Consider the following 14,796-nt stretch of genomic DNA (forward strand, 5'->3'; position numbering starts at 1 on the left):
TTTGAAAATATTATTATTTAATACTTTCGCAGAAAAGTGTAAATAAAGTAAATATATAAAAGTTTCATAACATATTCGCCAGAGCGTTAATTGATTAAACAAGAAAGTGTAAAAATTTTAAACCGAGAAAGGCTAATCACGAATAATGATAATGCACTTTAACTATACATGACTTGCGCATACAATGGCGTACATTGCTTATGCTCTCCAGAAACTAACTGAAGAAACAAAAACGGATTAAATTTCATAACATTACCCAAATAGCAACATTTATTGGCAAAGATGGAGTACAAATCCCATCAGATTTACTTAATACATTTTTTTACAAATTTATCAATGATAGATACAATGAGTTCTTTTAGTCATAATATTTTCGCCAAACGTCAGCATTATTGATCCAAATCAAAAACTCTGTAAGCTGTAATAAGAATAACGCTAAATTATTGGTTTTATAGACAAAAAAAAGATTTTAATAGAATTTCAATAACCAATTCGACCCTTCCCGTAGGGCTGACCTTTTTTCGTTTGTCTTCCACCCGTATCAAACTTCCATTTCATGATCAAATTCTAAATATCGCTTAATCTTATTTAAAGAAGTCGTTAAAAACCGAAAAATATACATCACGAGATAAATATGTTCGTTGGATTAGAATAAAAACCAAAATGACCCTCAATGTAAATAAAATCTTAAATGATATAGCACAGTATAACAATATTTTATTAAACTACCTATTGTGTACCAAAAAGCCACAAAGACTTTAATTTTCTATGACAGGCAACGGGAAACTTATATCAATTATACAAACAATTTTTAGACACATTTTAAACTTTTAAATTTTAATACTTTAATCACAATGACATTTATTGACATTTATTCATTTAGCAGTCAATTCTTAATTAAAAACAAAAAAACTAAAACTCACAATTATATCACACCTCAATTCCTTATAAAATTATCGATTAATTCAATATTAAGTAATACTTAATTGAATATAATAAAACACGAAACTAATCACGCTATTAATTATATTAATATTCAATCCGTGTACTCAAATGTTTATTTAAACGAAAGTATTAGACAAAAATTTCGGAACTTACGAAACAGTGACCCACGCCTTTTGATAATAACCAATATGTACAAAGCAAACTCATTTGCATACCCATTAGGGTCCGAACTGAATCGAAAAACTTAACCTAGAGAGGAAAGAAAATAGATAACGCTTGGTGGGGTGGGAGTACAATAAAACTGTATGCGACCATCGACAGCGAACCAAACATATCTCAACATCTCTTGAGAAAATTAATCCGGATAAAAAAAAATGAAATTCTCTTTAGTACTTCTTGCCATAGTGGCGTTAGTTAGTGGAGATGAAAGTGATAATACAATGGAGACAGCCATCAACTTTATCAAGGACTGCAGGGGCGATTACTTCCTGTGTGTTAAGGTTAATATTTTATATTATAGTGAAAGTGATTAGTGAAACGTGTTTATAGTGACCGCGTTATTGAGTTATTATTTAGGCTCCATTGATTGTGACAGTGGTTTAGAATACGTGACTTTCTGATATAAAAATCCATCAATTTCTTTGTAGTAGTGTATATTTGACGACTTTATCATATCTTTCTTTATTTTATTAAATTGTCTAATCATCCATAATATGTATATATGATTCGGACAAGTTTTAATATAAATCTCATATAATATTTATACCTTGTACTTTACGTAATAGATAAATTAAATATGATGTTAAAACACATAGGTTTCGAACATGTATATATATATTAATCATATATTTATTTAACAGGAAAAAATGCTGAGAATTGTGGACAACGTGAGAGCTTCGCGGTCTATTGCAATTGTTGATGGAATTGTATTAAAGGGGGAACCTGCTTTGAGGTCAGCTAAACAATTGGAACCTCTGCCAATTGACCCTATCGCAAGAGACACAGAAGTCAACTATAGGCTTTTAGATGGAGTAGTCAACCTTTTTGAAACTCACGCCCTTGAGGTCAAAATGAACGAGGCTGATAAAGAATCATTCAAACGCTCCTTAGAAGAAGGTATGTTCAAAAACAATATTCGTTTACCTTAGCTTAAATACCAAGACTGAGTTGTGTTATATTTTTGTTATTGGTATAACTTGAATCTAAAGTCACTTATAATTAAAGTTGCTGTCCATATTGTATGGAACATCTTTCATTTCATTCTTTGTCATTGATGTTGTATTACTTGGTATTTGCGAAATATCTATTAAAAATTCTCCAAAATTTTATTTTGACATAAACCCTTATTCAGAATATAATTGTAATAAATATTATTAAATGTATATTTCTCTTATACAGGTCGTGGTAAGAAAAAAGGAGGCAGCGGAATGGGCGGTATCATCGGACTCCTTGGGGCTAAGCTTTTACTCGGAAAACTCTTCATCGTCAAGCTGATAGCTATCAAAGCTTTGGCCACCGCTAAAATAGCATTAGTCCTTGCTGTAGTACTTTTCGTAGCCTACTGCTTCAAACAGGACCACACTAAGACGACCTATGAAGTGGTGCCTCACGCACATCATCATGAGTCCCATCACCCAGTCCACGTTGAGCACGTTGCCCATGACCTGGGAGGACATGGTCAAGGCTACTCGAGCTACGGTTCCGACTGGAGCAAGAACATCGATGATGGCCAGAACCTTGCCTACTCAGCATACGCACCTCACTAAATTGAAATTGTTAAAACTAGACCAAATGATTCTAACCTCTGTTGTACAAAGACTTATTTATTAATTTATTTATTTAACTTATTCCGTATAAAATAAATTATTGCTCAATATATGCTTGTTCATTTTACTCAGTGATGAAGAAAGTGGAATTGAAAGGTAATGACAGTTTCTCTATGTATGGAACATGATATAATATTTTTAAATATGGTGTATACCCTAACAACGAGCAACTTGCTATTATCAACGGATAGTGAACGATAACAGAATGACAGAAGTTTTATTTCTATTCTATAAATTATCATAATTTATTAGACAGTTTAATGACCGTAAGATGCAACTTTCATTTATACAAAGTTATACGTCATACTAATTATGATATAAACACAAAAATATAACTTATTCAATATTATACAATTTTAGACTGTCAAAGAATAATACTTCATCGTAACAAGCTTTATTGGTATTCAGTGCTTTATTATCGACACATTTCTTTTAACTAATAAATTGCTGGAGTTTTTAGAACTTCCTAGACTAGAAATGTTGAATATCAGACGCTCTACTTTCAATGCATCGATAAAATTATCGTGACCAATCGTTAAAGAAACTTCACATAACGTTACTATTAGACTTTGAAGACACTAATCATAACGTGTACCTGCTTATCCTACTTTGCATATGATAATCTTATTCGGTTTGAAATATTTCTGCTTAATTTGATATTATAGAAAATTCTATTTTGTGCAACTGGCTCACGCCAATTAACTGCGAAACGAAACGGAACACGTCGTGTTGTATGAAAAATGTTTCAGCGACGAATACGCACAAATATTTAACGCGTTTAATACTTTGTCAATCTCATGCTAGAGTAGTATCTCTAGACTAAGGGGTCAAAGTCTAATTGCTGCTACATGGCGTCTCAGTAAGTCAGTTTGTTGATTTACATGACGATGCATTTAGAGTACAAAAACCAACAAAGATCTACGTCGGTAGCTCAAGTCTAAGCGTCGTGGTCAGCAAGGTGGACTGGAGCGGACTATCTTTTTCGACCGATTTCTGTCCAGCTCCTCTCTTATTACAGTGTACAGTTTTAAGGACGATGAGTCGTTTACTTGATTGGTCCATATGGTTGGTGAACGTGATCCTTTGCCATCTCTGTTACCAACGAACAGTTTCTCTAAGTTCTTATTGCCTCTGCGCATTGTATGGCTGAAATGATATCGCTATACATTGTGTTAAAAAAGGATCATGAGCTGATCATTTGTTTTCATGCGTTGACATAAAGGTAGCCTTTCTGTAGTAGAATACTATGAGCTGTGTAAATTCCACTACTTATTTTACACGATAATTAAAAAACGCCCACTCTCTGCCACAGCCTAAGTCATATATCATAATTAAGAAAAATTTCGCTTTTTTGTTGCCATGCTTCGGTAATCTTAACACTGAACGGAAACTAAAACTTTACTTCCGTGTGAAATGTAATTAGGTGTTTTTTTACTTTCGAATCTTAAACAAGTTTTAAACTTAGATCGAACGCGTTTTAATTGAGATGTTACTGTTGTTTGTCATGATATTTTTGTCTCTTTGAAGCTTTTTGCTACTGTCTAAGCCAGTGTAGTGGTAATTTTAGTATAGTGAAATATATGGTTAGGTGAAAGCTCGATGAGAGTCGTTTACTTAATCGAAAGCTTACTGTCGTATGCTTCCTGTAGTCAGTAAACTAATCGTCATTAATTTTCATAGTTGAGTGTATCTTTAATATATAATTATATTTTTTTTGCTCCAAATTAATGGACGTTGCAGTATATTCTTGGTGCAACTTGATACCTATACTGTAAATTTACATATTTTTTTTGCGGAACTAAATTTACAACACATAAATTATATATAAGGAATATAAAAAATATATCATAAAATCGTGTCATTCAGAATAACAGAACCAGTTACATACAAACAAGAAACCTGTCCAAGTGGAATGCGATGTGTGGATATAAAAACGAAAGCGTAAATCTAACCTTCGCCCTATACTAACCGTGTTAGTATAGAAATTGCTTGTTCGACTTAATTTTAGTAAAATGTATTTTTATAGCAGTAAGGAAGTTCCCATGAAGCTAGGTGATACTGACGCCTATGGACACTCAGAACTAGAAGACTCCTGAGTGCGTGGATTTTTATCAATCGGTACGCTTTTTCTTGAAGGGCCCTCTAGCATTGAGAGTGTCCATGGGCGGCGTTTTCACTTAACAACATGTGAGCCTGTTAGATCCTGTCTATTTGCCCCATGTTGCGTGTTGTTCTCACGAGAATGTAAGTGCGTGTTCTTATTTCACCATGCCTCATGGAGGACAAATCTTTGTTTTTTATTAATTAACTATTAATTACTTAAGATGTCACGTGGAACAAAATGTAATAGTCGAAGCTCCTTACAAACATTGTGTAAATTAAAAAAACCTAAATTTTTTTTTAAGAAATGCCTTTTATTTCCCACTTAAATTAATATTTAACAAACAATAACATATTGTTACATATATACATTTAAGATATATCAAATTAAGTAAAGATTTAGAAATCCGTCGCCGGAATTTGATAATACTGATTCTATAGGTGTCTCGGGGACCTTGATTGGAACACCTCTAAGTGATTTTTGCTGACGGAGTTTAATACTTAGACGCAACTCCGGGCGACGTAATTCTAAATCCAACCCTCAAATTATAAGGCACCTGAAGCCAGTATTTTTTTTATTTTTTATTATTGGACAATTCACACCAATTGACCTAGTCCCATGTTAAGCTTGTGTTATGGGTACTAGGCAACGGATATACATACATATTATAGATAGATAGACATATAAATACATATTTAAACACCCAAGACCTAAACACAACACCAAATGCTCATCACATCGATTTTCATCTCAGCCGGGGATCGAACCCGGGACCCATGGATTCGCAGTCAGGGGTACTAACCACTAGACCAATGAGCCGTCAAAAGTATGGACCATCAGTTTTGGAAAGGTCATCCCCCATCTTATTAGAGGTCGTCCTTTGCGTCGTTTGCCTTTTGGCAGATAAGGCCTTTTACCGTATCTGTTGATATTTTTAATAAATGAATTCTATTGTACTAAAAATAGAGGCAACATAATAATTTTTCAAACGATTTTTTTTAATATGCTTAAGATTTCCTTGACACAGTAAATACTTTCCCCATACGGAATCCACAAATGTTTAGAGGACCCTAAAAAACTCTCTCTGCAAAGTTTATTTATGTTTCGTATGTTTATGTTTGTATATGATTAAAGTCGAGAAATCTTAAGCACGTGGTCAAACAGAACTGGTTTATCGTTCATTAAGGCTTTCTATCGCGAGTTATTTATTAAATTTCATCGGCTTGCTCGGTTTTGTGGTTTGCACCTGTAGATTGGGATTTTATTACTTACAAGAACGGTTCTCATACGATAACTTTGAAAGATATAATCAGAGTACTTGGTCATAGTTCCTCAGCTCATATTGATTTTTGGACCGACATCCACGCTTGGTTGGTTATAATAATTAAAAAATAATAATTTGTATGTCTTCACGAGAATGTAAGTGCGTGCTCCTATTTCACCATGCCTCCTGCTGATAGAGGACAAGTCTTTGTTTTTAATTTATGTTATTATTATTAATTACTCAAGATGTCATGGTGTAATGGTTGCAGCTCCTTACAAACGTTGTGTCAAAAAAAACATGGTGATTAAAAAGAGTGGTGGAGAGTTTATTGCCAGTTCTTCTCTTCCGTTCTACATGTAAAATTAGAAGCATTAATATGTATTTCTTTACTGACGAGTCATAAGTGTACAATGTGTTACCTTTATGATTAAATGATTTTTGAATTTCGAATTTCATATAGATCTTCATGTAATTTTTGGATAACGCCATTGTAGAAACCTACTAATTTGATTATTATTTCATAAATATATGTGTTACAAAACTTTTATAACAGACGGTCGTTCGTTTAACAACTGTAATTTCTCAATGAACAATTCATCATGCTATATGTCAGATGTCATATGTCAACTATCAAAATGGACTTAAACGATATTAATGACTAGATGTCACATTGGAAGAAGTTTTTCACAAGATAAGTAAACTTAGAATCTAAAGCATAGCTGCGTAAAAAGCTAGAGTCAAAAATATCTTTGAAATAAAAAATAGTCCATAGTACATAGTGCAAAACTATTACACGTGTTATGATAATTGGTTTGTTTGATTAAAATCCGTGTAAAGTTTCATTAAAGTGATTCAAGTTCAGTCTTATTTCAACATTTCTCAAAAAATGTGAAATATAATTTAATTTTAAATGTAAAAACAACGCATGACTAAATTTGATTTAGCTGAAGGGAAAATGTAAGACAACACTGATCATTTGATTACACCACTTATAAATTTCTACTTTCACGAGATTTTATAGAGTAGAAGTGAGTTGTGAGTTTCCTTACGTCATAATAAAATATGATTTCTAAAATCGTGCTCAAAGTTTTAAACTTCATCATAACAAAATTGTTACCACGAAAAAAGTTACCAACCTTTCATAGGTTTTTAAAATAAGCAATATACCAAACTAAGTAAATTAATTTTCATACATAAAAGATTACGGCTTTAACTTATATGGCGACATTACACAAGATCCAATAATAGACAACTTTCTCGTGTTATTAACCTGTATGGGAAAGTAACATAAATCAATCGTCATTGTTTGGATGAGATAAGATTCACGTTAGTGAGAGCAATAACCATAGTGTTATAGAGGTTACTGAATAAGTGAGCCACAGATTATAGTCTTGTCATTGTCACTTTTAGGTACCATAGATATGCACACCCAATTGTAGAACGATGTAAAAGGTATATGAAGTGTACATTAAGACACTTTGTAAAACGTATAATATTGATTACTTGTTGTAAATTTAATGCGTTTTCAATCATCTATGTTATGTCGCGATTAGTTTCCTTCGTTTTTTATTATTCATAAACTGTAAATAATTAAAACAGCGAATTATAAAAATCTTATACATGACGCTGGCTTATGCACAAATCGTGCCAGACCCATAAAGAAAAAAAAAATATTGATTACATTTTAATATGAATAATCGTATATCGATAAGATTTAATTTATGCCGATTAAGATTTTTGCAAATAATAATTTACTTATGTTTTGACTAAATATAACTAAATATTAATTACATTAACACGTAGGACACCATAATGTCCTATAAATTTATTCCTGTCTTATTATTAAACTATATTTGTTTTGGCAATTTCTGTCCGCGATAACATTCACAGCAACCAAATATCGTTAATTGCGTTAACAATTTGCAAAGAGACATTCAATCATTAGAAGTGATTATTAGTGTGCCAATTTTCATCCTTGTATGATCTAGAGACAAACTTAAGGTAGTAAAGTTGTAGTCTATTTATTTATTTAGTTATTAACATTACGACATCACACACAGTACTTAATCTACTAATTATTTTACAAAATCTTAGATCTAAAATGTAACAAAAAAAAATAGAAATTTAAAATTTTAAAAATACAATTAAAACATATAATCAGCAAATCAGCGAATTAGGATCGAGAAAAGCATCAGCCCACTACCGAATATATCCAGCTCCGGATAAGCTGTGTTCAATCCGTTAAAATCGTGAAGAATTCGAACGAGAGGTGCCTGAACTCGTAGGTTAGTTTTGGCAGAAGGAATTTGGAAAACATTGTTGATTTTAAACCCAGGGAATGAGTAAGGGACGACAATTTTAATTTCCTAGTCTAGTAATATACCTACTGTTATAGTATCTCTATTCATAAATGTAAAGAAACAAATCCTGTTAAGTTATTTTACATAATATTGTTGTATGAGCTAGCGCACGCAGCGTTTACAAAGGTCGTTTATATAACCGCAACAGTTCAAGTTCAGGTATTGTAAATGCCGTTACTTGTTTTTCTTGTTGTTGAGTTTGGCCATTGTATTTATTTATTTCAACATATAAAGATTTTGATAGAAAATAAAACTTAAATTTAAGTCACAGATTATTTAGAACGTACAGTTGGTTATTTACTTTACTTTCGAGTGATGTGGACCAATCAATTATGAGAAATTTAAGATCTAGTATGTAAGAATGAATATATTATACATACATCATAATACAGTTTATGAAAAAAAAATTATTCTTGAAAATTGCGCCATCTATACAATAATTGTTGAACTAACATTGCGTAGTATTGCATCTTGCAACACGTTCATTGCTAGTGAGGTTATGATCAATGTCAGGGACAACAAACTTGTTTTTAAATAGTTTTATTTTCCTATAAATATAATTATGGACCGTTGTAAAATATATATTTAGATTACCGTATTTTATTAACTTTTTCTAACTTGTTATTTTGTATTTTTCGCTTAATGTTAAGAAACAACGTCAACACGGTGTGGGACGCAAAATATTATTTCGGTATTTTATAGACTTACATTATGTTACCTTACTATAAATTGTTTTGTTTGCAGCTGTTTAGGAGTGTGATCCCAGAAGAACTTATAAACAAAAATGTAAACAAAATATATCGCCTTAAAATAAAGCGTTGCAATTTTAACAGATGTCTTGATCTTAGCCTTGAAGTGAATGGTAGGAGAAAGCTGTTGCTCGTGAAACAAAGTATTGCGGCAAGAATATTGTAAGGCACCAATACGTAAAATAAAATCTAAAAAGAAAACGTGTTGAGTATCCAGTAGGATACGTACGTAGGAAGAGGCATGGGGCAGACATTTTTGCATAGCCTTATGCAATATTATATTTCAAGTTATATGAGCCTTTATCGGGAATCGAACCAAGGAATTACGTATAAGTCTGTAAAAGAATTCAACAATGTCAAGGTTTAAATATCAAAAAGTTTAATTATTGTGCCACGAGGCATTTTAAAATATTTTTATGACAACTTGTCAAAATTTGTTAACTTTTCTAAACCATTTAAACTCATACAGTGTATGCTATTATTTAATGTAACATCACGTGTTAAGTATAAATAAAGAAACCTTTCTGAACTTTTTGTTGTGCGTAAAATTATTTGAAATGCTACGCACGCAGTCGAAACGCAACGAAAATTATACTATGGTGCGTTCAGGCGGTGGAATTAACTAATATCAGCTGAACATTATTGTATAAACGTTTTATAAAACTTCTTTAAGGAACACAAACGCGAATTTTCTACATTATTGACGTTTGGACTGCTTCTCAGCAATAGTGGTCAGGAACACTAATTGCTAATTGCTGTTTTGATAAGAATATATTAAAATGTTGCGATTTTGATTTCGCTGTATAATTTCGCCTTTTATTTGTAGTATTATCGTTTAAATTAAAAAAAAGTATTGTTTAACGGTCCACTATAACAACAGTATTAAATTACGAAAAACGGAGCATAACTAAGAAAATGATATAGTATTTTAATCAATATCACTCCGAGCTTTTACATGACTGTTTATACATACTATTATTTATACCTTTTCTTTAGATTTTATTTTATTTAATTTTAGTTATAGTTGCATGTTATTTTTAGTATCTTTTTGTTATTTAATTATGCATCTTGTACTTTACCCTCTGTAGGTGTTTCTTTGTTTTCTATTGATCCATTTTAGGGTTGCCTGGAAGAAATCGCTTGTTAGCGATAAGACCGCCCGTTGCCTAATAAGTTATATAATGGTATATTGTTGCGTATATCGGAATATATAATAATAGGGTTCCGTTATAATTTTAGTAGCTGTTGTAACCAACAAATCAGTTATAAATGTTTTCTGTAGGGCACTAATTACAAGATATTCATTTAAATATTTATCTTTATAGTAATGACATATTATATCGACTCAAGAGAGTCGACTCAGTGCTTTTAAACAATTATATTTGCATGTTACTTGGCCTGAGATTGTCGGATACTGTAAGTATTTTTCTTTTGTTAGTAGGTATATAATTTACCTTCCGTGCCTGAAACCTGTTGTTGATTTTTGGGTCTAAGTGAATGCTTTCGACACAAAAATTTATCTTGTTTGAGGTCAACGCTGTTATTATATTTATTGGCAAACGAATTAAGACACCAAGTCGAGATTTTTTTTTTATTAATTTAGAGTGAGCGGCCGGATGGGATGGGATGTCTTTGATCCCTTGGAAAATGGGAAGGGTTTTGGTATGGGGTTCTACTTGTGTGGACACGTTAGCCCGGTCTCACCTCCCTCGGACAATCAAAAAAGCTGGGGCGGCCGCAGATCAGGCGGAAAATAATAAACGGCTCAAATAAAAGTCTTTCCTCCAACTTCGATTTTGTGCGTTTGGAGTACAGACTCTTAGGCCGTGGGGTTCAAGTGCACAGACGCTAATTAAAGATTTAAGTTGGCGCCTGGTAGATAGTACCGGTGACCCCGAGCTGGTGCTTTCCTCGCTCAACGAATAAGTATCGCAATACAGTGAGGTGCTAGCGTTAAAAGTACACAGGGACCAAACTTTCTCAAATTTGTTTTAATTTTCTTTTTATTAATTTTGTATTACTTTTATTATTACTATGTAGGTTAAGACAAATTCTAAATACTGTATATTTGATTGATATGTTTAGGTTTTAATACACGATATAAACTATTTAGTTTGTCTTCATAAGTAGTTGTGAAAGGACGAAAACGGTGTTTTAATTTATCTTAAAATACTCAAAGACAATTTCACTTTGCCTTTCGCATAAGCGAGACTAATTATAGCTTACTAAATTTTTATAATTTTTAAGGGTTTAATTCATAAAACTTAGAGATAGAATAAAAGAAATAAATAATGCAGATAAATTTTATTTATGACTATTGTTGAAATACAAACAATAAATAATTCACATTCAAACTCGTGATACACGATACTGGCTCAGCAAAATACTGTTAATAGACAAATATATAAATAACAAAAAACAAAAAACAAGAGATCAAGACCGTGAAATTAATATATACATATATATGAATACTATAAAAGTTATTATTATAAATACGTATATAAGGTTTACATAGACTACATAAATATACATAACTATAGAGTCAATGATAGATAGTACATATATAAGAAGTATTTATACAATAAATATATACTGTTATATACATAAAGTAATGGTAATATTTAAAATACGATATAGTAAATATAATATACGTAGAATACATACAGATAATATCACATAAACAATCATGTAAACTAAAAAAAGACATGAATTATAAACAAGAATCGCCATCACACACATACTAATAAATTAACATTCACACAACCTAATTATTTGGTTTACTGTTGATAGGCGGAATAGGCCAAGTTGTTGGCTTCCGTCCTCGAGCGCGACCAACCACCACCTTGCTCGCCCCAACCTCCGTGGGAAATTTGAGGGTGCTCCTCATGAGACACCCAGGTGTGTTCTTCTTGCGCGTGCTTCTTTGCGATCAAGGCTTTAATGATTGCAATGACCTTGGCAATGAAGGCGATCTTGGCGAGAACGGCCAGCTTGAAGAGTGATGCGGCGATTACCAGGAGAGCGATGACGACGAGGGCTACAGCTTTCACTTTAGCGAGGATAGCGAGGGGAATGAGGAGTTTCAACTTCTTCTTGAGCTGCTTCTTCTTCTTTCCACGGCTTTCTTCAACAGCTACAAAATGAATAAGAACATTATTACGAGTTCCACGCAAAACCGTTGTAAGAATAGATTAAGACAGATAATCCATTTTTTTTTGTATTGAACTATGTAAATGTCGTTTAGTATAAGTGCCTATTATGTTAAGTATAAGTGCCTATTATGTTAGGTATAAGTGCCTAATATATCTCATATTTTGTTCTGATCGTCTCAGTTACTTAGCCACTGAAGAAACATGATTAATTTCTATATTATCTTTTCATCTTATCTTAATTGAATCTGTCTTGACACATATTGCGTGAGAAGGAAAAATAAAAAGAATGGTGAAAATCTTAGCTTTACTAACATAGTTCCAGTTAAAGAACAATGCCTTTAATTGACTTGTAAACTACTAATCAAATGTAAGTTTCTTGTTTTAAGTAGAGATTAAATTTGTAATCGCATTGTACTATTGAAGTTCTTTTAGAATTAACCTTGATCTTGATTTGAATTATCTTGAGTGATAAGCACAGGAGGCAGTTTTTTAAAGATTAGCTTAAAGCTATACAAACAATTCAATTAAGATTCTTTGTTCGTCGGTCCATTAAAGACTTTTATCTAAATATTTTTTAACAAACGTTGTTATATATAAAATGAAAAAAAATGGATTAATGTATGTGGATGTAGTTGAAAATGTTTTAAAAACATATTCAAGAAAGCCAAATAACAGTTCTTTAAGAATAATTTTATATTAAACGATATGTTATACACGCCACTTTTACGTTTTAAAAGATTTTAAGAAGAATCCGGTGAAATTTCTTAAACGAAAAACCAGTATCGGTGGCACAGTTTAAACCTTGTAGGTATTACGTAACATATAACGGGACAAAATTTCTCTTATTTTAATGTAATTTACATATTTTGATTCGTTTTATAGATAATTATAACATTCTTAATTAAATGAAATTGCAGCTCATACAGTTTGAGGGAATATTATGTTTAATTTTAAGAGAGATTTCTCTTGATATAATTTAATTCGTTGCTTGAAATAACTAAATAGCATTTGTAGCATCACTTAATTGCAAGTTTCGTTACAAATTCGGTTTTATTTTGCTTATTTTTTTATTTCAGTGATATTTAATATAATTAATTATTTTTAAATCTTTAATATACCAAAATAGTGTATTATGATAGTCACTGAAATGCGCTTAATTGAAATTAATTTAAGGCTTTAAAACGTTTGAAGAACCTCTATCAATTATCAATATTATATTCCAAATATTACTTACCATCGTCAATAGACCGAGATTCTTCCTCTTCATCATCACCACCAGCAAAGCTGACTTCCAAATCGCTCTTCTGCAACAGATCCGTGGTACTCTCCCATAGTCTTTCAGTCAGTTGCTTGTTTCTTTCTTCGGGTTCTGAGGATAAAGCTTCGAAGCTTCTAGATTCCCGTGGGCCATTGTTGTAAATGGTAAGACCTTCGATGATGTTCAGCTTACGAACTGAGCCGAGACGTTCAGTGGCTTTAAGTGCATGTTCCTGTAAATATAATATTATTAGTTAATATAAGTTTGATGTCAAAAATAAAGACAAGTTTGTTTTAGTAGAGTTCAATTGGGCTTTTAAGTCCAAGATGTATGCTTTATTTGTGATGCGCAAAGGATTGGAGCTTTTGTACAAAAATATATTATTTGCGAAAGTTCTTGAGAAATTTCAAATATTTTAATTAAATTTAGTAAGTAATAATTAATTTTTGTATTAAGTTGTCAACAAAAGCACAAAATATTTTATGTTGTTAAATTAAATTTGTAATTTTCGTAAAACTTTAAATATTTAAATAAAATTATTTTATTGAAATTATTTCCTTTTTTGAATATAAAATTTATTATTTATTGTTGAATATATTTATGATATATTTTGTAAGTTTTAAATTGATTTTTCGAGTATTTATCAATCCGTGTTATAAACGTGCAAAAATGTTAATACTATAAATTCTACTGAATCTGTCAAAGCACATGCCCAAGAAAACAACCCTGTGCAATCCATTTGTATACGTTATTAACACGCACTAAACACTATAGTAATCCATCACAACACTTTACCTTCAAGCACAAATTTAAATCACTATTCATACAATTCACAAAGTTGCTGGTGACTAATTTAAGAACCGAGTCTTCTTGGGCGATGGGCCCAGAATACACTGTTGCTATAACACACGACAAAATGAGAATGGACTTCATTTTTGCTTTTATCTTTCAAGTCCACGTCCTTAAGCGAAACGAAAACGACTGTGAACAGCTTGATTGGTAACAGTTTTTTATCTAAATGGTCCCCACTTCTCAGTTTCGACATTAACATTTTATAATAATTGATGCCATATGAGAAGAGGTTATGCCATCGTGAGTGACATAGTTTATACCACATATTTATTATACTACTATTCTTTAA

At 31.7% G+C, this 14,796-nt stretch overlaps 2 protein-coding genes across 2 annotated transcripts; one reads left to right on the forward strand and one right to left on the reverse strand.

Moving 5' to 3' along the window:
- Window positions 1-1,256: 1,256 nt before the first annotated feature.
- LOC125054943 lies at window positions 1,257-2,823 on the forward strand. Its single transcript, XM_047657093.1, has 3 exons — window positions 1,257-1,445; window positions 1,806-2,061; window positions 2,344-2,823. The coding sequence occupies exons 1-3, from the start codon at window positions 1,320-1,322 to the stop codon at window positions 2,709-2,711; spliced, it is 750 nt and encodes a 249-aa protein (XP_047513049.1). The 5' UTR covers window positions 1,257-1,319; the 3' UTR covers window positions 2,712-2,823.
- An 8,711-nt stretch (window positions 2,824-11,534) lies between these two features.
- On the reverse strand, window positions 11,535-14,663 carry LOC125054922. The gene is made up of 3 exons (XM_047657074.1): window positions 14,451-14,663; window positions 13,632-13,887; window positions 11,535-12,378 (listed from the first exon to the last, which is right to left on the reverse strand). The coding sequence occupies exons 1-3, from the start codon at window positions 14,586-14,588 to the stop codon at window positions 12,023-12,025; spliced, it is 750 nt and encodes a 249-aa protein (XP_047513030.1). The 5' UTR covers window positions 14,589-14,663; the 3' UTR covers window positions 11,535-12,022.
- Between the last annotated feature and the right edge of the window lie 133 nt (window positions 14,664-14,796).

The sequence above is a fragment of the Pieris napi genome, chromosome 12 (genome assembly GCF_905475465.1).
Source record: "Pieris napi chromosome 12, ilPieNapi1.2, whole genome shotgun sequence".
Classification (NCBI taxonomy): Eukaryota; Metazoa; Arthropoda; class Insecta; order Lepidoptera; family Pieridae; genus Pieris; species Pieris napi.

What these genes read in the sequence shown, in the direction of transcription:
- LOC125054943 (XM_047657093.1), top strand. Translation starts at nt 1,320, where the DNA reads ATGAAATTCTCTTTAGTACTTCTTGCCATAGTGGCGTTAGTTAGTGGA. An exon ending in ATTACTTCCTGTGTGTTAAG is followed by an intron (nt 1,446 to 1,805) that starts GTTAATATTTTA and finishes TTTATTTAACAG; the next exon opens with GAAAAAATGCTGAGAATTGT. An exon ending in CAAACGCTCCTTAGAAGAAG is followed by an intron (nt 2,062 to 2,343) that starts GTATGTTCAAAA and finishes TCTCTTATACAG; the next exon opens with GTCGTGGTAAGAAAAAAGGA.
- LOC125054922 (XM_047657074.1), bottom strand. Translation starts at nt 14,588, where the DNA reads ATGAAGTCCATTCTCATTTTGTCGTGTGTTATAGCAACAGTGTATTCT. An exon ending in ATTTAAATTTGTGCTTGAAG is followed by an intron (nt 13,888 to 14,450) that starts GTAAAGTGTTGT and finishes TTATATTTACAG; the next exon opens with GAACATGCACTTAAAGCCAC. An exon ending in ATCTCGGTCTATTGACGATG is followed by an intron (nt 12,379 to 13,631) that starts GTAAGTAATATT and finishes TTCATTTTGTAG; the next exon opens with CTGTTGAAGAAAGCCGTGGA.